The 23961-nt window shown below is 53.6% G+C and overlaps 5 protein-coding genes across 5 annotated transcripts; 3 read left to right on the top strand and 2 right to left on the bottom strand.

Annotated features, from left to right (window-relative positions):
* Positions 1 to 465: 465 nt before the first annotated feature.
* BDZ83DRAFT_249554 (nucleoporin Nup186/Nup192/Nup205) lies at positions 466 to 5839 on the bottom strand. The gene is made up of 3 exons (XM_060501919.1): positions 4822 to 5839; positions 631 to 4769; positions 466 to 576 (listed from the first exon to the last, which is right to left on the bottom strand). The coding sequence occupies exons 1-3, from the start codon at positions 5633 to 5635 to the stop codon at positions 520 to 522; spliced, it is 5010 nt and encodes a 1669-aa protein (XP_060371463.1). The 5' UTR covers positions 5636 to 5839; the 3' UTR covers positions 466 to 519.
* Positions 5840 to 6874: 1035 nt separating this feature from the next.
* Positions 6875 to 16203, top strand: BDZ83DRAFT_599153 (phosphatidylinositol 3). The gene is made up of 5 exons (XM_060506980.1): positions 6875 to 7169; positions 7236 to 8624; positions 8680 to 9017; positions 9069 to 13554; positions 13699 to 16203. The coding sequence occupies exons 1-5, from the start codon at positions 7117 to 7119 to the stop codon at positions 16181 to 16183; spliced, it is 8751 nt and encodes a 2916-aa protein (XP_060371462.1). The 5' UTR covers positions 6875 to 7116; the 3' UTR covers positions 16184 to 16203.
* Positions 16204 to 16816: 613 nt separating this feature from the next.
* Positions 16817 to 19543, top strand: BDZ83DRAFT_715239 (Cullin family protein; the record flags this gene model as incomplete). The annotated part of the gene is made up of 3 exons (XM_060511726.1): positions 16817 to 17464; positions 17519 to 19431; positions 19486 to 19543. The coding sequence occupies 3 exons, from the start codon at positions 16817 to 16819 to the stop codon at positions 19541 to 19543; spliced, it is 2619 nt and encodes an 872-aa protein (XP_060371461.1).
* Positions 19409 to 21382, top strand: BDZ83DRAFT_599148 (ribosomal protein L10-domain-containing protein). The gene is made up of 3 exons (XM_060506979.1): positions 19409 to 20308; positions 20449 to 20931; positions 21014 to 21382. The coding sequence occupies exons 1-3, from the start codon at positions 19791 to 19793 to the stop codon at positions 21090 to 21092; spliced, it is 1080 nt and encodes a 359-aa protein (XP_060371460.1). The 5' UTR covers positions 19409 to 19790; the 3' UTR covers positions 21093 to 21382.
* A 974-nt stretch (positions 21383 to 22356) lies between these two features.
* On the bottom strand, positions 22357 to 23943 carry BDZ83DRAFT_715237 (U1 small nuclear ribonucleoprotein of 70kDa MW N terminal-domain-containing protein; the record flags this gene model as incomplete). The annotated part of the gene is made up of 4 exons (XM_060511725.1): positions 22357 to 23099; positions 23334 to 23439; positions 23497 to 23624; positions 23682 to 23943. 4 exons carry the CDS (start codon positions 23941 to 23943, stop codon positions 22357 to 22359), a joined length of 1239 nt encoding a protein of 412 aa, XP_060371459.1.
* Positions 23944 to 23961: the final 18 nt, after the last annotated feature.

The raw sequence follows: 23961 nt of genomic DNA, 5'->3' as shown, positions 1-23961 counted from the left end.
ATTTACAGTGCGTTTGGGGGAACTCGGGAGGGCCTGGTCATTGATTTCTTGTGATACCCGTTCAACCAGCATTGCGCCCATGGAGGGCGAGCGGAGGAGCCCTTACACCTGTGGAGGGACAAGGACAGCAGAAGCGAAATGACAGCCCATTTCAGCCATTTTCCTGACTACTCTTGAGTCTTGAGCATGAACTCACGCGAGCCAAAAACATGGAGAGTCAGGACAGGCCAGGGGCGGCAAAAAGTTCATGTGCAAAAGATCTACACTCATCACGACTCTTTTATTCAAATATGCTTTCCTCGGGGAATATGTTTCCCGACGAGACTAGGTATGACCTCCGGCCAAAAGTGTCCCATTTCCTTTCCGACCCTTTGGACCCTCTCCCGAACGCCTAGTTCTATGCACAGATGATATCCACGCTGATCTTCAAGTCTTTGTTTTCTTTTCTCGCTCTTCTCAAATGCTTCCACCAATTACGCATCGTACACGGCTCCTTGAGCGGCTCAACCCCGGTTGTTCTTAGGTGAACAAGACAGGACCCTGCTTCTTTGGCTCCGGCATCACTTCATTTTCAAACTGTAAACAAGTCAGCAAATTAAGTCATGAGATCTTGGCGAGATGTGAGTTTACCTCCAGAAAGCCGGTCGCGGCAATCAAGACCATGAAGCCCTCAGCCAGCTCCTCGATATTCTCCTCCAACGCACCCTGTCCCTCAACGGTGCCGATACCAGCGCTGCGCTTGAGGGTGTGTGTCACCAACATGCGATGCTCAGTCAGGAACCTCCGGCCCTGTAAGACGTTGCTCGAGCCGCGGCTGACAATGGCGGCGCCGACGACCTGCGTGACCTTTGCGAGGAGCTCATAGTGCTTCTCCAGTGCCTTGGGGTTCGTCGGATCGATCTGGAGCTCCGGGTCCGCGGCGAACAGGCCCGACGCCTCGATGGATCGGAATAGGTTTGCGTGCAAGATGTACTTGGCACCAGACTTTGTCTGAGCGAGCTGCAAGAGCAACGCAAACTTTGCGGCAATGTACGTCTCTTGCGCCGTGTTGCCCGTTTGGACGATCTCGTTCCAGTCTTGCAGAATGGTTCGCAGGGAGTCGACGAGGATTCCAATAAAGTTGAGCCGGTTGAGTGTCTCGACAATGTGCTGGTCATCTTCCTGTCGTCCGAGGTTGACCAACGCGTTGAGCAGGATAAAGGCAGCGGTCTGGCATGCCGCGTCGCTGCCATATGCATCGTCGCAAATGACGTTGATAAGCCTCTCCCCGTACATCTGGATGGTCTTATTCGTCTTCTGGCGGCCGGCAACGAGGAGTCCCTGGTCTACCATGCCCGTCAAGTACCGGTAGCATATGCTGTAGTACACTGCTCTGAGATCTGAGGAACCGGTCCACTTGCCAATGGCTTGCAGGCAGAATTGGAACAGCTGGTAAAGCTTGTCGCTGACCAGGCTGCCAATCGCCTGGCTCTCACGGTCAAGCGAAGGCTTCGCGGTCAAGTCAAGTCTGAAAAGAAGCACCCTGGCCAACTTGGCAAGCTCCATGGCCTCCTCTGGCCGCTCAAACGCAGAAGCCTCCAAACCAGGCAGGATGGCTTGCAGCGCTTGTAGATAGAAAGACGCTTCGGTGGTACCCTTGAACTCGTTCGATGCAACCATGACGAGGAGCAGGCTTGTCCAGGTCTTGAGGACACCCAGACCTTGCGACGCAATGCGCTTTTGCCGGTTGGAGAAGATAAGATAGTCAATGATTGTCGCCTCTTCCCGTTCCAGAATCGCAAAATCTTGTGCCGTGAGCACGACGCCGTCGTGTCTTCGTTCACTGCGCTTCAGCTGCAAGATTTCCTTTGCCCGTTCGACGATGTATATGGGGTTTCCATGGTCGTCTTCTTCGAGGCATGAGCTGAGATCCAGACCCTTGTAAAACTGTAGTGAAGGGAGTGTCTCATCCCAAATGCCGTCAGGTAGCGAGAAGTCGTACAAATCAAAAATCGTGGGAATAGGCATGGGTTCGTTGTTCTCGCCCACAATCTGGCCGTTGAGAGCCTCGAAGATGCGTCGCTTGAGGGATGGCATCCGACTCTGCGCAATGCTGCATAGCTCCATCGAAATGTACTCCAAGCTCATGCTGCGCAAGGCAAGGAAGTCGATGAACGTCGGCGCTCCTTCTGTAAGTGGGAACTGAGGCATGTTGATTTCGTGCTCTTCCCACAGGAGTTGGGGTTGGATGACTACCTCGCGCAACAAGAAATGAAACAAGATATCGTTATCCCGTAACTCGTCAATGATAAACGGAGCTGATAGCGGCGACGTCCACAATACGCGCAAAATGCGCATGCACCTGCTCTTCAATGAAATGAGCCAGTGACGCATGCAAGTGGCATCACCGTGTGGGCTCTCGAGAAGAAGCCTCAACATGCTGTGAAAGAGCGAATCTCTTGCGGCAAAAGTGCCATCTGGCGCTACCGAGAGCGTGTCAACGCCGCAGGTGAACCCGAGGAGAAGGTGAGCAATGGTAGGCTTGTTGGGGCTTGCGGCCAAGCAGCTTGACAAGAACTCGAGTATGTAAGTCTTGGTGAGGTAGTTGGGTGATTCGGCTTGTCCGGCGAGGTCGAGCGGCGTCATCAGCTCCGCGGCGAGAGCCCGGGCGATGGCCTCGTGCTCTCCATTCGCCTCCAACGCGACGATGGCCTTGTTGCGGTGGCTCTTGCGGCCCGGTGTGGACGACCACGCCGAGGTGATCTTGAAAGATGCTGTCATCTTCTGTAATAATCGCAGGCAAGACAGGGTCAGCTCGGGGTGGCCGAGGCCACAGTAGTTCCCGAGGTCGACAACCAAACTCAAGTGACCGACCAAACCGTCCTCGAAGGAGGCGTATGCGGCGTTGGCCACAGGAGCCCGTCGGTGATTTGACTGCATCTTGATGATTGGGCGCACGAGATCAAGGAAAGTGGCTTGAAGATCCAACACTTTGGAAATGACTTCTACCGACCTGAGGATGCCCAGAATGATTGGTGATGTGGGCGCTGCGTTGCCGACGTCCACTGCGTCTTGATGAATTGTCTGGGCCAGTGCAGCGATGACCTTGTCGTTGAACATCCACTCCATGACTCTAGCAAAGGGATGCAGCTTAACGTAGGTCGCCAGATCCGTTGCGGCCATTGCCGAGTCAATGGGAATGTTTGTCTCATTAGCGATGATGATGAGGTTTTCGTTGAACGTCGCCAAGCAGGTTGCTGCAAACTCGAGGCAGCTTAAGCGAAGCATCCGCAATTGATTTACATCGTTGACTTCGTTGGCCTTGTTTGCAAAAACCTTGCCCATGACAGTATCGACGTAGACCTCGATGCCCGGCATGCGATTCGCCGAGCCGAGGTTCTCAGGGAACGGCAAGCCATCATGTAGGGGGCTGCTATCTTCCGGAGGCGAAATAAGCGCGATCAGCAGCTGAATGAAGGCGTGGGGTTCGTCAAAGCCGTGGCAGATGTCGTCGCTGACAGTGTCCATGGATACAATAGGAGAGCTCTGAGGCGATCGGTGCTGGCTTGGCGTCACAATGTAGGCGCCGTTCATCCAGGCCTCCAGACATTGCCACATGATGTTGGCCTCCTCTTGGGTTTTCCGTGAAATGAGAGCGCGCAAGGCCATGAATGTGCCTGCCCGCAAATCCGCGGGGATCGGACTGCTTGCAAGCTGGAAGAGCATCTCGACGAGGTTGAAGCTAGGCTCCTTGAGAAGGAATTGCCTTGGGGCTTCGCTTTCAGACGCGAGCTTGGTGATGAGCCGCAAGTATGACTGCAACATCATGGTTGATTCTGGCTCAGCCTCGGCCTGGTCGCTGGTCGGTCTGCCAGGCCGGTATGTTGATGGCGCTTGGGGGGTCTGGGCCTTTTCTCTAATCTTGTTTGAGAAGAAGACAAGCTCTCTGAATATCTGGTGCCACGTGAGGGACTGCGACCGCCTCATCTTGCCAGACGCATGGTGGCCTTCATCCAAAAGGAATTCGTGCGCGGCCGTTGCGCAATCCTCATTGCTTGAAATGGCCTGCAGCATTTCGCAGAACGAACTGACTAGCGGCGTCGAGGCTCTCCGTGATGCCCAGTGCATGAATCCAGCCAAATTGCTATCGGGGTCTGACCAGAAATTCATCGCGGCATCGGGACGGCCCTCGTACGCGTAGGCAATGATGACCAAGAAGCGCTCCAGGTCGAGGTCTTGTTCGTGTGTCTGGCTAAGCTGACGCTGCTCGTCCTCCTCCACGCGAAGCTTCCGCAGAACGTCGGGAAGGTTAGAAATGAAGGCATCGACAAAGACCTCCAACTGAAGCATCAAGGACGACTGAAACTCCTCTGAAAAGGTGATGGAGTCTGAGATGAGTGGAGGCGCCTTTCGTTGAAGCCAGTTGCGCATCGTTATTCTCGAGGGGTCGACCCACTCTGGCGTCTTGACATCTGCGGCAATGGAGAGGATGAAGTCGAAAGCACCATCCTTCAAAGCCTCCAAGAATTGCTTTGATCTCTGTCTGTCCTCTTTGTCCAAATCAACACCTTCCAGGCCACCGAGGAGCGAGTCGTCTAGGTACCACCCGCTGTACTCTGATAGCCACCAAGCCTTGACAGCTGCTTGAAGATACACCAAGCGCCAAGGGGCCGTCTCATCGGCTTGTGGGCAGATGATCGGGTTGAGTTGTCTCGCCATGGTCAGGCTCGAGACTCCTTCGGTCGAGCCATATAGTGTTATGTACGCACCCAGTGCGGGGAACAAATGTGCTTCCGCCCATGTCAGCGGATGTACTTCGTTCACAGAACTCGTTGTACTTACCAAGAAGAATGTCGTACTTGTCCACTTTACTCAGGAGCTGTAGGAACGCCTTGAAGTCGCCAACTTCAGCATCCCTCTTTTCGATTGCGCGGCACAGGATCATTGAAAGAAGCTCGTGCTGCTGGTATAGGCTGACGCGGGAGAACTCAATCGTCTCCATCTCCTCGGGTACCTGGCCACCTCTGCCATTGATCAGTACGGCTGCAGCCGTCAGTTTGTCGGCAATTTTCTGGAGCCACGTCCTAACATCCTGGATCGCCGACATGCACTTTGGAATCAGCCTCTTTTGCGAAGAAGCCGTTTCGCCTGGCAAGCTTTGAAAGACGGTCGCGGACAGATACATCTGCACACCATTGAGAATCTCGGGATCAATCTCGTCGTCATCTAGCGCATCAATCTCGAACATGAGTCGAATGCTGTCGAGAGTGTATCTTCGTTGTTGGTGAACCCTGATTAAAGCGCATTCGAGCAACGGGCGAGCGATGGCGATGGGGTCATCCTCGGAATCCAAGAGGCATCGCATGGCATCGATTTCGTTTATTTCGGCTTCGTCGGCGAGACTAAGGACCAATTGCTGAAACTCGTCGTTGACGGCGTATTCCTCCTCGTCAATCACAACCTTGCCTGGCGCATGGAGCTGTGTCAGTGTACACGTTTGGACGGGGAAGCTGCAGAGCTTCAAACCAACCTGACTTGACAGCCTGACGGCTCTTCTCATCTCTTGCAGGCCGTCGCCATGTTTTCTCGAGCTCCCTTTCGAAAATGGCTTGGATAACGGGGTTGTCCAAGGAATCAACGCCTTCGGGGCGACCATCGCGGATGGCAGCCAAGTCGCGGTGGAAAGCCTGCAAAGCTTCGAGGGTATTCGGTTCGGCCATTTTGAGGTACTGGGCGCGCTATTGCATGGCCTCAAAAGGCTATTAATGTCATGGGATGAGGGAAGGCCGCGAAGCTGTCGCGTTGGCGAAAGGCGACCGGATCTGCTCGTTTGTTCGGTCGTGGGTGGTCTGCGCGGGCGACTCTTTTCGAGATGCCGGGAATTTTAGTGTGGAGCTCAGCAGCGACGAGAGGTGCTCGACCTTGAACCTTGGAAGTGTGGCTTGCCGCAGGCGCGTGGACGGTCGATGCTGTCAGTGTCCATGGTGGTGGGTGCCTGGACTTCCAGTGTCCAATTGGGTGCGTTGGCGGTTGCTGTGTCGAGAAAAATTCGCGGCTTCTGTGGATGATCCGCGCCGAAGTCAACAAGAAACGTACCGGATCTACCCGCCTTGGGCAGGTGGTGAAACTTTTTGCCGTAATTTACTTGCAATCGGGCAGGGACCAGGGAAAGTCGTAAGCTTAAGGAAGGAAAGTAGCTGAGGCGGCGCAAGGAGCTCTCCAGGTACTGTAGGAATTCATCTATGAGGAAGCTTTGTTGCAGGCTATGAAGTGCCGCGTCTCACTGAATGATTTTCCGGAAGCTCATCAAGTGTCATACGTGAGCTTTGCGCGACATACTGAACCTTTTTGACAAATCAACGGCATGCCAGCAAACGCTCACCTCGTGGTTTCATTGTGACTTGTGGGGTGCCAGTGCTGCCCTTGAAGCTCCGTCGCGACTACTAAATACTACAATCACCACGCTTGCGCCTGCCTCATCAGCACCCTCATGACGTTCAACACCAAAAGGTGCACTCAAAGTCTTTTATCAGCAGGCAGGAAGGCACATACATTACAGCCTCGCCCTCTATCCTCGCTCTCAAAAGTATCCTCACTCTATATCTCCGCTTTCTAAGGTATCCTTGCTCTAAGGTATCGTCGCTCTTTACCCTCACCCTCTTCCCTCACTTACCATCATCGCTGTATATCCTCGCTCTTTACATTATCGTCGCTCTCCGTTCTCGCTCTCCATCCTCGCTTCTACCCTCTTTTGACCTTCTGTCCGAGCCTATCGACTCTGCTTACATTCGTTTGGGAATAACTGTTCACTAACGAGGCCACAGGACGATGGCATATAGCAACAATGGCGCCTCCAAAGATCAAGACGGGAGACGTCACTGTCAATGATGCGCTAGGTCAGTAACATATTCTGTCTGGTAGGTGCTTTTGAATGTCACAACTGACAGTAGCAGATTTGATCGAAGGGGGTAACCTCAGAGAGCGGTCTTCTGGGTTGGATGGTGAGTTTCGACCTCATTCCGTCTACCCATATCCTCCCCCCTTCTCTCTCTCTCTTCTCCTGCATCGGTTCGATCCGGAGAGCATGACGACAGTGGCCTGGTCAACGATCAAGGGTATTGACTAGGGATATTGACCATGTTGACAGACCTGATATATCTCCTGGACAAGAAGGGAAAATCTACTAGTTTGTAAGGACTCCTGTCACTTTTCCATTCTTGGCCTTTGTTGACAAATCTTGCTGACGAATGCGGTAGATCTACCCTCCGCGACAAGCACTACCACCGCATACTTGAGATTCTCTTCAAATGCGCCATCAGTGAGAAGAAGACCTATACCGGCGGCAAGCGGACGACGGCTGCAGGGGCGGGAGGCAGATTGGGGAAATGCGCCGAGGCCCTTCGGCTTGCTGTCGGCCATGGAGCTTCTGCCAGCAAGCTCAAGAGAAAGACGATGCTTGCTCTCATCGACCACGTCACTCAGGCTCTACCCTGTCCACCTGGATCCGGAGACGGACCGTACGTGGAGCCACTTTTGAAAGACTATGTCAAAACCATCCTCGCCCTGCTCTCGCATCAGGCAAACGTCGAGCAGCTTGCTACACTTGATGCGGCCGGATGGAAGAATTGTGTCGATTTCTGCGTCGATGCTGTGCGAGTATATCTCGACAATGCTGACCGAGACTCCGGCTCACGGGGATCCCCAGCACCAGGCACGGCATCCTTGGGCTTCTCTACTGGAAGAAGCACCAATGCCAGCCAGAGGATGCCGGGTCAAATCCATCGCGGTACCGTACAGGACCTTATTCATTGCATTCACCTCCTCGTCCGCCCGCCGAACGCGCCGCTTCACGAAAGATCTATTGATTTATCCGAGACGATCATCCAGGTACTGCAGCTGCGCCACCTTGGGTTGAGCCAAGTGATTCAGCTGAGTTTTGCTTCAATCAACAAAGTCTTTGTCGAGATTCAAGCAAACGACACCTCTCGGGCTGCCAACTTGGCCAGAGATCTTGTACCATTGATCAGTCATTGGTGGCAGGCGCGGACAGTATCCCAGGATGGGATGCTTAATTCAATCCGGGACGAGATGCTGAAAACCATGTTGATCATCCACCTCCACCTTGAGCGTCTTGTATGCCTCGAGGGCGACGATACAGCCGGCAAAGAGATGATAGGACTCGCTGATTCCCTATGGCTGGAGTACTCGCGACGAACTAAAAATTCCCAGCTTCAACTCGATGATCTCACATTTGTCCCCCAGAGGTTGCCCGAGGACTATTTCACACTTGAGCTCTTCGGCCTTCGTATACACAACCGAGAGGGGGAACGAGGATGGGCTCTGTGTCAGAACCTCGCCACCTTGGAGCGAATCATTTGGAAGAGCCGCAACAAGGATACATCACAGTCGCCAGAGGAGCAACCGCGGAAAAGGCGCAAGACTTATGCTGCGGCGACGCGTTTACAGGAAAAACTGCAGTCGCCCAACTCGGCAGCACGGATACTCGCCTTGCAGCTCGTGCCTTTCCTCCTCGAACTCAACACTTTCTCTGCGGTTGAAGTGTCAGATCTTGTTATTGATCTCACCGGCCTCGCCGGCGATAAGGACACCACGATAGTATCATGGGCTATGCTCGCTTGCTCCAGGTAGGGCCCCTCCAAACTTTGTGCAACTAAGATGACCAAAGCTAAGGACGCGAAGCTCCGCAATGTCCCAGGTCAAGTCGGCCGATAATCCAGACTTATGGAGACAACTATGGCAACTAGCTTCTCGAGCAGTCAGTCTTCCTAATGCCAGTCGTGCTGCCAGCGTACTTTTGCACACTATTCTTGAAAGAAACCTTGTACTTTACCACGATGTTTCCGATGACATCAACAGCATTGTCACGACTGCCGACGTCAACGGCCCAGCACTCTTGGTGGACTCTTCCATTACCCTCATGTTTCATCTACGGTCTCTCAGAAACGTCAAGCTGCCCAACGCAAGCCAGTCCACAAACCATCACGTCATTCGATGGATCTTCCAGAGATGGAATCCAGGTACGTCCTTTCTTCAAGCTGGAGCTGTTCATCAATCTTACTATTTTCAAGCCGACTGGAGCTATGCTCGCGACTGCTCTATCCACGCTCCGATTCATGAACTTGCCAACCTGATCCGGGCTTGCTGTGGCGCACAACTCTTGACCTCAACACCTTTGACAGTGTCTGGAGGGCCCATTTGCGAGGTTTGGAAGGCACAGTACCACACAGTAGTCCTAACACGATACCTCCTTCTGCTGGATGCACCACCATCATCAAAGCCACGTACCCTCTCGAGCTGTCGTTCAAGCACTCCTGAGTCAGTCCAGGTCAGCGATGCCTCTTTTCATGCCTCAAAGAGACTAGTATTGGAGCTCCTGTTCCCAAAAGTCGAGGAATTGCAAGACCTCTGTGACTCGTGGACGAGAAAGGGATCAGAGGGAGGCGCTCCCATGTCTTCAGACCGACTCCACAGTCTCTTCTCTGCAAACATCACAGGCATCCTCCTTGCCACCCAGCTTGTCGACTTGAACTCGGGTCAGTCACGAGATATCGAGTCTCTGCTGGCCAAGCTTTCCGAGGCCAGCATAAGTGCTGCCTCGAACTCGAGTGACAACACAAGTTTCAAGCTTTTGTTGAGAACAATACGACCGGTGCTTCCGTCACTCAACACAACGGGTATCAACAGTCTTGAGGGAAATGCCCCACTGTTGAGGTTGATCTCGGCACTGGCAGCAAGCGTGGAAGAGAGATCCTTGCGGCACTCCTCGGGACAGGATCAAGATCTTATGGACGTGGACGATGATTTCGACTCACAGGAGAGCAGGGTCAGCGTTACGCTATCCGAAGTCCCTCGCTCAAGCATCTCCATGAGTCTAGATGGGGAAGCATTCTCACATGAAACCATCCAACGTCTATACCATTGTGCGTCGATGCATAAAGACAGTGGGAAGGTGTTCATGGAACAACTGTTGTCGCTCCCTGACAAGGAGTTCATGCTGTGTAGCACCTTCACCTCAGAGCTCTTCGAGTCTGACTTGCCAATCAGCGAAGAAGATGCGATCGGCGTCGTTGAGAGAACAGGCGACATTATGGGCGAGCCCGAATACTCCTGTTGCGAAGTAGCTCACTCGACCAGCTTGAGGATTCTGCAGAGCCTCATGCCGGTGTACAAGGACGACCAACAACCCGTGGCCAAAATGTTCGGCGACTTGTACCATCACTTTGTCAGCAAATATTTGCCCAACAATCTCCTTTCCCCAGTGTCGCAGATGTCTCTTTCAAGCTTGCTGCTTGCGCTTTTAAGGACCAACCCACAGTATGGCAGCAATCTCGGCCTAGACTCTTGTCGAACGACTTTACTGTCAATCATGCAAAGCGGCACGCTGCCCGTTAAGTTCTTCATCGGATCCGCTTTGCCGGACGTCTTCGGCTCCTACGTACTCAAGATGCATGACGATATCTTCCTTGACGTTCTAAACAGTCTTCCTACCAACTCCCAAGACCTCGAAGGCATCGCTTTCCGCCTCTTTGTGCTGTCCCAGCTCGCATGCCGCTGGCCAACCCTGCTCAGGAGATGCACGTATCACATCTTCGAGACGCCGGGGAATATCATGCAATCCAGTCAGTATGCCAAACGGTGTCTGGAAACGGTATCGAAAGCCCTCTGTCTGTCCTCTTCTCAAGAGTTATTCAGGATATTTAGCCCTCAGCTGCTGTACACATGGCTTGCACCCCCCGACAACGACGAAAACGGCCCAGCCATCAACAAAATCGAGGACATCCCATACGAGATTTTTGGCTTCCCGACTCTTGACGCCCTTCTACAAGAAGCACAGACCGAGACGACAGCGTTGCAGATAATGCGACGTCGCTACGGAGACGTCGAGTCTCTTTCCAAGCGGCTGGGTACCTCCCTGGTCGACATGGTGACACAAGGATTCACAAAGATCATGGCATACGCGATTGCACATGAGCTCAGCACGCCTATCGCTAAAGGGAGGAGTGTCGAAACAGGCGAAACTGGCGAAACTGGTGAGACGTGGGTTCGGAAGCTTTTGGGCAACGAACCATTCCTCGATCAAATTTACCTGAACTTTGCCGACATAGTCGCCCTGTTGCTGGATCTTTTCGACCAAGAAGACCCCATCGAGAAGCATCTCTCTAGAGACAAGAGCTTTGAATACGCTTGTGAGGCATTGGACGAGATGAAGCAGTTCTCTCAGTCGACAACCGCCTTACCGCCTAACCAACAACCCATGTTCAGGGCCAAGTACCTCACCAGAGAGCTGTTCCATTTGTGTCGCCTGACGGAGTACGAGCTACAAGAGCTATGGACACCGGCTTTGGTTGTCTCGGTCGCCCGTAGAATTTTCAATACTGTCCACCCGGCGTTGGGCTCGTTTCACGCCAGCTCCGTGCTGCGCAAAGTCAGAGTCGTGGTTGCTCTTGCTGGCCCCGTTGCGTTGGAAGCTTATCCTCTGGAAATGCTGCTTTCGTCCGTCCGGCCGTTCATTGTGGACTCGGAATGTGCCGACGACGCACTTGGTGTGAGTCAGTATCTCATCAAGAAAGGAGCTTACCACCTCGAGCAAACCCCATCCTTTCTCGCCGGTTATGCCTTGTCTACTCTGGCATCTCTCAGAGTTTTCCTCGAGTCCAGTCAGTCCAGTACAACCCAAGAAAGTCAGTTCAAGGCGACCATGAGCAAAGCCCAGACTTTCCACTCATGGTTGAGTTCCTATCTCACTGGCTACGACTCGACCAACTTTGCGGATGAGCAGCAACGGGAGGCATTCCGCTTAATTACCCAGTCTGCTTCCAAAATTCGATCTTCAGGAAACGCCGAGAAGGGCACGCACGAGAGCACCCTGCTGATGGAGATTCTCAGGGATGGCGAACGCGAGTCGAAGCTCCTGAACGAGGCAGCTCGTGATCTAGCACTTGGTTTATTGTGTGGAGATTTCGCTGTGCCCACGACGGGTCGTCAAGATGTAATTTCCAAGGATGACGACGCCCTACGGCACACTGGAGTTGTGTGGAAGAGCTGCAATGCGTTAGCTCTCAGTGACGAGTACCTCGCCTGGGCAGGCCGCGTTGTGGGCAGGTCTTTCGCCGCTTCAGGAGAAATCCAAGCCGAACTTTTGGAAGAGTCCGAGCTATCACAGTACAACAGGATTGCACCAGGAGCTAATGACTCCGAGAAGGGACTGTTGAGTCTACTGCAACAACTCACTCAGAGCAAAGAATCTGTCATCGGAGGCTTGGCCGAATCGGCCCTGAGGGCAGTCGTATCAGAAGCCGCAGCGCAGGAAGACGGGGCGTTAGTCTCTGCCGCCCAGCAAACCTTGACCGAATCTCTGTACTTGGCCTCCGCCTGGGCTCAATATCGCACGCCTCCTTCCGACTTTGTACTGTCTCCGATCGTTCCTGATTCACAGGTCTTCTTCCGGGATCATGTGGAGAGTTCCGATTGGGTTCAACAGCTCGCCGTTTACCTTGCGCAGTCGGTTTCCGAGTACATTGTCCTAAGCGCGCTGGTGCCAATTCTCAAGAACGTCAAAGGTTTTGCCCAAGATGCATTTCCATTCATCGTCCACCTGGCTCTATACAGTCAACTAGATAAGCAACCCCACATCAAGCGCAACTTGTCGGAAGCCGCCAAGGAGTGGCTTAAGATCGAGGACGATGCTGCGCGGACGAACCAGAAACAGCTTATCAACACAATACTATACCTCAGAACACAGTCCATCCCCCAGGAGACATCCATCGCGGATCGGGTATCGTGGCTCGATGTCGACTTCGCTACCGCTGCCGCTGCCGCCTCGCGTTGCGGTATGTATAAGACCGCCTTACTGTTTACTGAGGTAGCCGCCTCCCAAACGGTTCGCCCGTCGAGGCGATCATCTGCGATCCGCGAGGAGGATTCTACTGAAGTCCTTCTTTCGATTTTTGAGAACATTGACGATCCTGATGCCTACTATGGCCTCCCAGAATCCGCTGATTTCTCAAGTGTGCTGGCTCGATTGGACTACGAGAAGGATGGCTCCAAGAACTTGGCCTTCCGAGGAGCCCAATACGACAAGCACATTCGGAAAGGAAACCCCGCATCACAGGGGGATAGCCAGTGTCTTGTCAGAGCTCTTGGTACTTTGGGTCTGGCGGGTCTCTCCCATTCCTTGTTACAGACGCAACAGAGTCACGACGGAGATGAAGCATCTCTGGAGGACACTTTCCAGACAGCACGCCGACTGGAGCTGTGGAATCTTCCTGTCCCATCAACCGCCGATAATTGTGCTGTCACCATCTACAAGGCGTATCAAAACGTCCAACAAGCCACTGACACGCTTTCTGTGCGCAATGCCATCTACGCCGGCTTCAGCCAGACCATGCGCAGTCTTGTCAGTCGAGGCCTGAACGCAGCCAACCTTCGGCAGCATCTCGGCGCTCTTGCAGTCTTGACTGAGCTTGACGACATTGCCAACGTGGCTGACTTTTCTGAGCTGGAGGGTATGCTTGTCAAGTTCGAACGACGTGGCCAGTGGATGAGGCGCGGAAGGTACGTAAACTTTGGGTCCTCCCATGACTTTCTTTTCCTCGCTACATTGCCTTTGTGATTCCCTTTTCAGCCCAGATCTCCCGCTTTGCTTCTGCTCACTGAATGTTCCCTGCGCGAAGATGATTGCAAACTGACAAACCTTAGGTACGAGGATATCAGTCACCTACTTTCTTGCAGAGAGACATCATTAAGCTTGATCAGCCAGAAGCCCAAGCTTCGCGCCCAGGCTTTATCAACAGCCGAAGCCAGACAAATCGAGATCAGGTGCATGCTGATGTCCTCGGGTATATACCGCTTCCATCAAGCAACACAAGAGTGTCTGAATCTCTCCACGTTACTTGTGGACTTAATTGGTACATGCGACGAACTAGGTATCAAGGTGGACGCCGCCATCAAGATTGAGACAGCCAACTCACTGTGGGACCACGGGGAAATGATCCCCTCCATTCGCATGCTACAAAGTATTGATAGCGACTCGTCCCTTAAGAAGCAGACAATTCCAGTCAGCCGCTCAGATCTCCTGTCAAAAATTGGCCACCAGGTGTCGGTAGCCAAGTTGGAGAACCCTCATGACATCCAAAAAACCTACCTCGAACCCGCTCTCAAAGATCTCAAAGGGAACAGCCAGGGACAGCAAGCTGGGCATGTCTATCATCAATTCGCCATGTTCTGTGACGAACAGTTGCAAGACCAAGACAATTTGAAGGATCTTGCCAGGCTGCAGACCCTGCGGAAGGGCAAGAGTGACGAAGTCTCTGAACTTCAGGATCTCATATCTAATACCCGCGATCCCCATCTCAAACAAAGATATCAGGGTCACCTGAACCGCGCTCGGCTATGGCTAGGACTGGACGAGCAAAAGCTCCGCCGCATGGAGCAGACGAGAGGAGAGTTTGTGCGGCTCAGTCTGGAAAACTATCTCCTTTCACTTACCGCCTCTGACGAGCACAATAACGATGCATTACGGTTCACGGCTCTCTGGTTGGAGCGCTCCGAGGAGCCAGCGACCAATGAGGCCGTCAAGAAACACCTCGACAAGACGCCCACGAGAAAGTTTGCAACGCTGATGAATCAGCTCTCTTCTAGACTGCAGGATCAGCCGAGCTCGCCTTTCCAGAAGCTCCTGATTCAGCTCGTCTACAAGATTTGTCTGCAGCATCCATACCATGGGATGTACCAAATCTGGTCAGGCACAAAGGTTAAGACCCGCAAAGAGGATCAGGTGGCAGTCCTGAGACTCAAAGCCACGGAAAAGGTGGCATCGCTGCTGCAGTCTGCCAAGTCTGTCGCGGCAATCTGGCAAGCGATCGATAGGACGAGTTCTTACTACCATCGCCTGGCTGTCGACCGAGACTCGAACAAGTTCAAGGCCGGGCAGAAGATGGCGCTCAAGGACGTTCACTCGGCCCAATCGCTTCAGAATGCGCTGGCCAAGTACAAGATCCCGCCCCCGACCATGCAGCTCGAAGTGTCAGCGACCATGAGCTATTCGGATGTCCCCATCATCTCAAAGCTAGAACCACAGATGTCGATTGCGTCTGGAGTCAGCGCGCCAAAGATCATCACGGCAGTCGGGAGTGATGGCAAGAAATACCGACAACTTGTCAAGGGCGGCAACGACGATCTCCGTCAAGACGCCATCATGGAGCAGGTCTTCGCGGCTGTGTCGGATCTTCTGAAACTGCATCGCTCGGCACAGCAGAGAAACCTGGGGATCCGCACGTACAAGGTCCTTCCTCTCACGTCGGCATCTGGGCTGATCGAGTTTGTCCCTAATACCATTCCCTTGCACGATTTTCTTATGCCAGCCCACGAGAGGTACTTTCCCAAAGACCTCAAAGGCTCTCAATGCAGGAAAGACATCTCGAATGCGCAAGGCAAGACTGTCGAGCATCGGATTACCGCCTATAGGAAAGTCATAGACAAGTTCCATCCCGTGATGAAATACTTCTTTATGGAGAATTTTGTCAATCCTGATGATTGGTTTGCCAAGCGCCTCGCATACACGCGTACGACTGCCGCTATTTCAATGCTTGGCCATGTTCTCGGTCTCGGCGACAGGCACGGCCACAACATTCTGCTAGATAGCAAGACGGGTGAGGTCGTACATATCGATCTGGGTGTCGCATTCGAGATGGGTCGCATCCTACCCGTGCCGGAGCTCGTCCCGTTCCGGCTGACACGAGACATTGTGGACGGAATGGGCATCACTGGCACTGAGGGCGTCTTCCGGCGCTGCTGCGAGTTCACACTACATGCCTTGCGTGAGGAGACATACTCGATCATGACGATACTCGACGTCCTTCGTTACGATCCTTTGTACTCCTGGTCCATTTCTCCCGTCCGCCTGGCAAAACTACAGAGAGAAGTTCAAGGAGGAGATGAATACAACAAGGAATACGACAGGGACGACGACGAAGGTAACGAAGGTGATGAAGAGGGTAGGAAGGGCAAGAAAGGGGGCAAGCAGGTCAATGAGCCGTCGGAGGCTGACCGGGCTTTGGAGGTAGTTCGGATGAAGCTATCGAAGACGCTAAGCGTAAAGGCGACGGTCAACGACCTGATTAACCAAGCGACCGATATAAGTAATCTTGCCGTCCTCTACTCGGGATGGGCAGCATATGCATAGATGGATAATGAAGGATCAATGAATCAAATGAAATATTCATTCTTCAGGTTTTGCAGAGGATTACTTCTCTGCCTCTGTGCATTCAGAGGGGCAAGAAAAGGGTTGTACAACAACTAACACAACTGCGTATCCGAACATCGCACAATGGCAACATCTACTAATTTGCTGTTTGGGAGAGGCGATTCCATGGTGGTCTTCTCAGCAGAAGTGAAGGATATTGTGGCGTTCCCAGGGACGACGGGATCGGGTGTTTACCTTACTGTGGTGGGACCGTTTGATGTGACGACGAGAAGTGTGGTGGGGTCCATGTCTTATCTAATCCCTGTCACTGACGATAAGGGGACGTGCTAAATGGATGATGCTAACGACCGCGGTGGTGGTGATTTGTTAATGGCGTTCATAGCTCCGCGTTTAACTCCGCGACAACTCTCTCTGCCGCAATCACGACTTTTGTACTCCCCAACCTCTCTGTCACAAGCTTCTCTGCAAACACCCGACAATTCATTCAAAAGAAGCCTGCCGCCTGCGATTTTACCCTGGCCGCCCGCCCTGCCTACACCATCCCATCTCCACGAGAGCGCATAGTACGTCTGTAACAGCTTGGACAAAAGTTGTTGCAGGGCCACACGGTCCATGCCGTCGAATTCACCCCCCGCAGTCGAGGGAGTTTTGCCATCACAGGCGACGGGAAGGACAGGCGGCGCAGCGCCGGTCAACGACAACAATAACCCTCTACGCCGAAGACCCCGCCAAGATTCCGACGTCTCGCGCTCCGGTTCCGTCGCCCCGCATCAGCAGCAGTCCAACAGACCGAGCCCGAAGCGCTTCAAGTTTGGCGCCGACGACCCTCCCTCTCACAATACCATGTCTACCAAGATGAAGGGCAAGCTGCCCGAGGTCATTGACCTAACACAGTCCAACTCCTACCGGCCATACACTGGCGCGAAGAAGCTGGTTATCAAGAACTTTCGACACTCGGCGACCAACGAGAAGCTGGAAAAGTACTACGAACGGACCGAGCAGGAATTGGTCGATGCTTTGCACGAGATCTTCAGCGGGCGCAAGCCGAAGCTGCCGTTGGAGAGGTTATCTCGGGCCGTGGAGGATATATGCAGGCGCGGCCAAGACAGCGATTTGCAGCTGTACGAGACCTTGCGGCGAAAGTGCGAGGAGCACCTCACCCAAAATGTGTTGCATTCAATCAAGTCCCGAGCTGGTAACACAGATGTCGACATGCTTAGGAGCGTCCTCGAGCACTGGCGAGTGTGGAACGGCCAGATTGTGAGTCCACGAGGTGGTTGCTACACCCTGGCTTGGCATTAACGCGCGACATAGATGACGATCCGGTCCACGTTCACCTACCTTGACCGTACCTACCTCCTCAGGAATAAGAATTACCTTTCCATCAACGACATGACCATTTCACAGTTCAGGAGGATGGTGTTCCCCGCTCGCGACGACCCAGATGGTCAGACACCCGGTGGCAGGGCGTTACGGGGCATGTACGACCTGATTTCGTACGACCGAACAGGGGACGAGCGGTTCGAAGCGGCCTTGCTCAAGGACTCGGTCATGATGCTTCACGTATTCAACATTTACACCAAATACTTTGAACCCCGTTTTATCGAGCTGTCAGAGACATTCTTCGAGGACTTCGCAGAGGAAAGGAGCGCGTCAAGCCTAAAGGAGTATATCTCGGCGTGTGAGAGACTACTGAAGAAGGAGGACTACCGCTGCAACGAGTACAACTTGGACTCGACAACCAAGAAGCAGCTGCTCGACGCCGCGCACGGCATCCTTGTGAACAAGTACTCCGACAAGCTTCTCAACAGTGAGAGTCTTTCCAAGCTCCTCTCCGACCATGAGGTAGATTCCATGAAGGCCCTTTACGATTTGCTGCGACTCTCCGATATCCAGAAGAAGCTCAAGCAGCCTTGGAGCACATATATCAAGAAGACGGGTGCCGCTATTGTTGCTGACAAGGAGCGCGGCGATGACATGGTCCAGAGGCTCCTTGAACTTAAGAGGTCACTGAGCCTCATTGTGCGCGATGCCTACGGCGGCGACCAAGACTTTGTCAACGAGCTCAGGAACGCCTTTGGAGATTTTATGAACGATCGCAGCATTGCAACGACGTGGAGCTCTGGAACATCCAAGGTCGGCGAGATGATCGCCAAGTATGTCGATATGCTGCTCCGCGGTGGAATCAAGGCTTTGCCGAAAACACTTCTGTCAGATAACATTGACCGAGCTGCAGCGGAGCAGAGTGGCGTAGCCAGCGCCGGCGACGAAGACGCTGAGCTCGACCGGCAATTGGACCAAGCACTGGAGCTCTTCCGTTTCATTGAAGGCAAGGACGCGTTCGAAGCGTTCTACAAGAAAGACTTGGCTCGCCGTCTGCTCATGGGTAGAAGCGCTAGTCAGGATGCCGAGCGGAACATGCTGCGGAAGCTCCGCGAGGAGTGTGGTATGAACTTTACTCACAACCTGGAGCAGATGTTCAAGGACGTCGAGGTGGCCAAGGAGGAAATGGAAGCCTACAAGCAGTGGTCGGAGGGCATCGGCGTGGATAGAGCTCCTGTCGATCTATCGGTAATGATCCTGTCACAGGCGGCCTGGCCAACGTATCCCGACGTCAAGGTCCACTTGCCAGACGATGTTGCCAAGCAGATCGAGCGATTCGACCAGTACTACAAGAACAAGCACACGGGCCGACTGCTTAACTGGAAGCACGCACTGGCGCATTGCACGGTCAAGGCAAAGTTCCCCAAGGGTACAAAGGAGCTCCTCGTCAGCGCGTACCAAGCCATCATACTCGTCCTCTTCAATGAGGTCGGCATCGAGGGCTTCCTCGGCTACGAACAGATCGCTCGCTCGACAAACCTGCAGGGAGAAGAGCTTTGCCGAACATTGCAATCTCTCGCCTGCGGCCAGGTTCGCGTGCTTACAAAGAGTCCCAAGGGAAGGGACGTCAACCCGACGGACACATTCGCGATTAACAAGGCATTTATACACCCAAAGATCCGAGTCAAGATCAACCAGATTCAGCTCAAGGAGACCAAGGAAGAGAACAAGGCGACACACGAGCGTATCGCCCAAGACAGACGGTTCGAAACACAGGCAGCCATTGTGCGCATCATGAAGAGTCGCAAGGAAATGAGCCACGGCGAGTTGGTTGCGGAGGTGATCAACTTGACCAAGAACCGGGGAGCGGTTGATGCGGCGCAGATCAAGAAGGAAATAGAAAAGTAAGTCCCTCTTGTGTCCTTGGTGAAACGAAGGCGGTGCTAACACTCTCATAGCCTGATCGACAAGGATTACTTGGAACGCGAGGGCAACACTTACACGTACTTGGCGTAGAGGGATAGTTGGCATGGCGGGACTCGTTTGTACCCAGGGGGCAAGAGCACGCTGGTAAGGCAAGTAGATGGCATGATTGACCTGTCCATATACATACATGAACTGAATGAAGGAGACGCTGGATGGTTAGGAAACCGGCGTTTTCATGGAACAATGCAATCTGAGTTGGCTCTAATACGGAGTGCCCATCTGCCTTCACCGGTGCACTGACCACTCGATCTATGCTCGGTGAGCTCGGTGACTGTCGATGACCCCTGTCGGGACCCTGCGGATAATCGTTCCACCTAGCGCATTGCGGGGTTCAAAAAAAAGTTGCGGCGGCGGTGGTCCCTCCTGCACCTGGCGCCAAAATTTTGGGAAATTTTGTGCCAAAGGCGGTCGGCCAGAAATATTTCCCATTGTAAGGTGCACCGCGAAACCTCGACGACCTGACTTGCGCCGATTCCCACCAAACACCCTACCGGATTCGACGAATTACCTCGCCGAGCCGCCCTACAATTATCAAGGAAAGCCGAACAAGGGGACATTCGCCAATTGTTTAATCGAAGTCGACAAACCAGCACAAACCGCCAAGATGCCCAAGTCAAAGCGCAACAGAGTGGTCAACCTGACCCAGGTGAACAAGAAGACGCGCGAGCAAAAGGACAAGCTCTTTTCCAACATCCGCGAGTCGGTGCCGCAGTACCAGCACTGCTTCGTCTTTGGCGTTAATAACATGCGCAACAACTACCTCAAGGAGGTCCGCCACGAGCTCAACGACTGCAGGTCCGTCTTTCTACAGCTTCTCTCCAAGTCTACTCAGCCTGTGATACCGTACTTGTGGTGCATGCACCACGGCCAGACGAACACCTGAGAATGCCTAGACAAGGACCAAACCTTCAGCTAACCTACTTTGCTACCAACAGACTCTTCTTCGGCAAGACAAAACTCATGGCCAAGGCCCTAGGCCAAGACCCCTCCTCCGCCGTCGCAGACGGCATCGAGCGCCTCACCCCCTTCCTCGCCGGCACCGTCGGCCTCATCTTCACCAACCGCGACCCGGCCTCCATCCTCGAGTACTTTGACGGCGTCTCCCCCGTCGACTTTGCGCGCGCCGGCACCGTCGCCACCCGCGACTTCGTCATCCCCGCCGGCGTCGTCTACGCCACGGGCGGCGAGGTGCCCGCCGAGCACGATGTCCCCATGGAGCACAGCATCGAGCCCGAGCTGCGACGCTTGGGTATGCCCACGCGCATGGTCAAGGGCCGCGTCTGTCTCGGCGGCGACGATTCTGGCGAGGGCGAGGGGTACACCGTCTGCAAGGAGGGCGACGTGCTCGATAGTCGGCAGACGAGGCTGTTGAAGCTGTTTGGGATTTGCTTGAGCGAGTTCAAGGTCAAGGTGCTTGCGTAAGTTTTTTGTTTTTTTTTCGTCCCCCGAGTTCGGTTCCCCTACAGGTCAAAGATTATGAGTACTGACATACGTACGCAGATACTGGAGCTCTGCCTCGGGCGAGGTGACCGAAGTAAACCCCAACGCCATGGATGGCGTCGAGGTCGAGAGCGACTAAGAGCCGAAATGTTATGAACAAACGTAAAAAAAAGAACAAAAAGCCTTCTAGACTTTTGACGATTGCTTTCCTCATGTAGGCTTGATACCATCATGGATTGAGAAAGGGTGGGGACCAACAAAAACAATTTTCACGGCGTTTTACGGGCGGGGGTTTTTACTAGATTATTATTTCTTGAAAAAAAAAAGTCATGCGTCAAAGCATCAATCTTCTTCCAGAAAACATTTCTCTCGTCCATGTAGGTGTGAAATGGGATGGAAGCAAAAAAAGAAGAAAAGAGAAAAAAAAAGAGAAAAAAAAAAGTAGTGGACGGACGCTGAACCTTGATAGGGAGCAAAAGTACAGGGCTTCCTCAACGAGCATCATCCGTTGTAGTCGATAGCCGAACGCAACGGTTTAACTGTCCCTTTCCATTCAGATTGGCAAGGGGCAGGCCGGCTAGCTCTACATAATGCCGTGAGTAGTTCGTTTTTGGACATTTTCCGTCATACAATTTTCTGGTACATGCCGATGTTCACGCCGTGATACGCTCGCGCGCAGAGGTATCTATACAACGGATGGAATACTATCAGGATTTCAAGAGGTCCCGAGTTCGAGACGATCTTTGGTTGGACCCTTTTTTCCTTCCACTGAGGAGGCAGTATCTTTAACAACATGGCACTTCTGGGACGAGAATGAGCGCCCCGGCAACGACTAGATGTAACTCGAGCTGCCGGATGATAGGAAGCTAGAGTACGGAAACGATGTATGATCTGTTGGTGTAAGAAACTAAAAGTCCTCACCTATTCGTACAAGTAATTATAACGTGGTACATGCGGATTTACCCCATCCTTTTTGATTATTTTCCCATGCGAATCCTCCTTCACTAAGCTCGAGGTCAGTAGGCACAGAGTCCCTTACCTCTGACCTTACCTGCAGCATCAAGCCATTGTCGGGGTTTCTTGTTACGGCAGTCGTAGCCTGGGCATGTAGTGTTTGCACATGGCGAAGTTTACCTTCAACGAGATGCTGAATCAATTCTTTGGAAATTGGTGGTTCGCGTGATGATTTGTCGTGAACACTGCCGGCCTGCCTGGTAATTGCGTATACTTGCCCCAAGCCTGTACTCGAGCTTTGTCCGAGTCTTCTTTGATCCGAATATGGAGGTACTTGGAATTCGCGTTTGAAACCTTCTGCTTACCCTCGAGAGACAAGGGGAAGAAGAAAAGAGACTGAAAGATGTGACGAGCTAGTCGTCACCCACCGCAAGACACTAGGTGTCTCGTCAGTAACGACGCAACTTGCGAGGATCCTCGTAGCCACCGCCCTCGTAGCCGCGTTTTCTACTGTCGTCATCGCGAGGTCGGTCGTAATCTCTGTCTCTGTCTCGGCCACGGTCCCGGTCCTCTCTGTCGCCTCGGTCTCCGCGGTCACCACGGTCGCGATACCCACCTTCCCCTCTAGGCCTGATGGGTTCCATGTTGCTTCCAGTGCGTCGGCCACCGTCACGGTCCCGATCGCCAAAGCGGCCTCCATCGCGGTAACCGCCGCCGCCGCTACCACCGGATCTGTCGTCATATGAGCGGCCACCACCACGGTCATACCCACCACCGGAGAAGCTGCGGTCGCCTCGGTCGCCACGATCGCCTCCGAAGCTGCGACCAGGTCCTGAAGGGGCGTCTCTGGGTGCGCCGTATCCGTTTGGTCCGCGGTCACCACCCCTGGAGCCGAAGTCGCCGCCGCCGCGGAAGCCACCACGGCCACCGAAACCTCCACCACCTCCCCTGAAGCCACCGCGTCCGCGACCTCCCTCGAAGCCGCCACGGAAACCGCCTCGGAAGCCACCGCCAAAGTTGCCACCAGGTCCGCCACCCATGGGACGGGCAGGAAGAGCCTTGGTGTAACCTCTGCCGCCGAGGCCACCGCCAAATCGGCGGGGCACCCAGCCCTTGACGGTGCGGCCTCTCTCGACGTCTACCTTGATACGTCGGTCTTTGATTCGAATACCATCGCAGGCATCTAGAGCAGCTACTCACCAGTGCGCCAAGGCGCGTGTGTCAGTAAAACCTTGACGATATCATACCTTTGCATCATGACTGGGTGAAAAGAAGGAAAAACAAGATTTGAGATGGGCAAGCTTGAGCGCCACAGATCTCGAGGTGCAGTGCAGAACGCGGGCAAGCCTGAGGGCCGCGCGTCTGAAGGGGAACGACTGGCAGACAAGCCGAGTCTTGTCGGAGGGGGCGGGTTCGGCGGTATTACCTCTCATGTCTTTCTCTCGTTCAAATACTACAAAAGCGTATCCTCGATGGGGCTTCTTCTTCTTCTTGGGTCTCTCATGAGCATGCGTGTCAGTGATGATGCGGATCTGTACAAACATGTTAGCTGCATTCAAAGTATGAAAAGGTATTTGGGGAGTACATACGCGCTCAATGGGGCCGAATCGACCAAACTCTCTCTCGAGGTCTTGCTCATTTGCCTCGTACGAGAGTCGCGCGACAATGAGCGTCTTGAAAGCGTCACCACGGATGTTGGGATCCTCGTGCGGTTTGACTAGATTGCGAAAACATCAACATAGACTCTCAATGGATGAACACTGAGGAAACTAACAGTCCTTCGGCCCCTCGGTCTTGAGCTTCTCAACAGCTGCCTGCTTCTCGAGCTTCTTGCGGTCGCGCATCTGGAGCCAGCTTTCTGTCGGCTTGTAGTCGTCTTCCTCCTTGTATTGCTGAAGCGCGGGAAGGAACTCGGCGAGTCCAGAGACGGGGAGGGTTCGTCGGGCCTCGGGCGCATGGTCGGGCGGCGCAACCCATCGCAGAGGAGGGCGCGGCGCGAAGAGCGCCAACAGGTTGGGAGGGAGCTTATCCGTCATCGCTGTAGTTGCTCTTCG

The sequence above is a fragment of the Colletotrichum acutatum genome (assembly GCF_030867785.1).
Source record: "Colletotrichum acutatum strain CBS 112980 chromosome Unknown BDZ83scaffold_3, whole genome shotgun sequence".
In the NCBI taxonomy this organism is placed as follows: domain Eukaryota; kingdom Fungi; phylum Ascomycota; class Sordariomycetes; order Glomerellales; family Glomerellaceae; genus Colletotrichum; species Colletotrichum acutatum.
This window is presented reverse-complemented; position numbering and strand designations above follow the sequence as displayed.

What these genes read in the sequence shown, in the direction of transcription:
- BDZ83DRAFT_599148 (XM_060506979.1), top strand. Translation starts at nt 19,791, where the DNA reads ATGACCCCTGTCGGGACCCTGCGGATAATCGTTCCACCTAGCGCATTG. An exon ending in CACGAGCTCAACGACTGCAG is followed by an intron (nt 20,309 to 20,448) that starts GTCCGTCTTTCT and finishes TGCTACCAACAG; the next exon opens with ACTCTTCTTCGGCAAGACAA. An exon ending in TTCAAGGTCAAGGTGCTTGC is followed by an intron (nt 20,932 to 21,013) that starts GTAAGTTTTTTG and finishes ATACGTACGCAG; the next exon opens with ATACTGGAGCTCTGCCTCGG.
- BDZ83DRAFT_249554 (XM_060501919.1), bottom strand. Translation starts at nt 5,635, where the DNA reads ATGGTCGCCCCGAAGGCGTTGATTCCTTGGACAACCCCGTTATCCAAG. An exon ending in CAAGTACGACATTCTTCTTG is followed by an intron (nt 4,770 to 4,821) that starts GTAAGTACAACG and finishes CATGGGCGGAAG; the next exon opens with CACATTTGTTCCCCGCACTG. An exon ending in CCGCGACCGGCTTTCTGGAG is followed by an intron (nt 577 to 630) that starts GTAAACTCACAT and finishes ACTTGTTTACAG; the next exon opens with TTTGAAAATGAAGTGATGCC.
- BDZ83DRAFT_599153 (XM_060506980.1), top strand. Translation starts at nt 7,117, where the DNA reads ATGTTGACAGACCTGATATATCTCCTGGACAAGAAGGGAAAATCTACT. An exon ending in GCTATGCTCGCTTGCTCCAG is followed by an intron (nt 8,625 to 8,679) that starts GTAGGGCCCCTC and finishes AAGGACGCGAAG; the next exon opens with CTCCGCAATGTCCCAGGTCA. An exon ending in CTTCCAGAGATGGAATCCAG is followed by an intron (nt 9,018 to 9,068) that starts GTACGTCCTTTC and finishes ACTATTTTCAAG; the next exon opens with CCGACTGGAGCTATGCTCGC.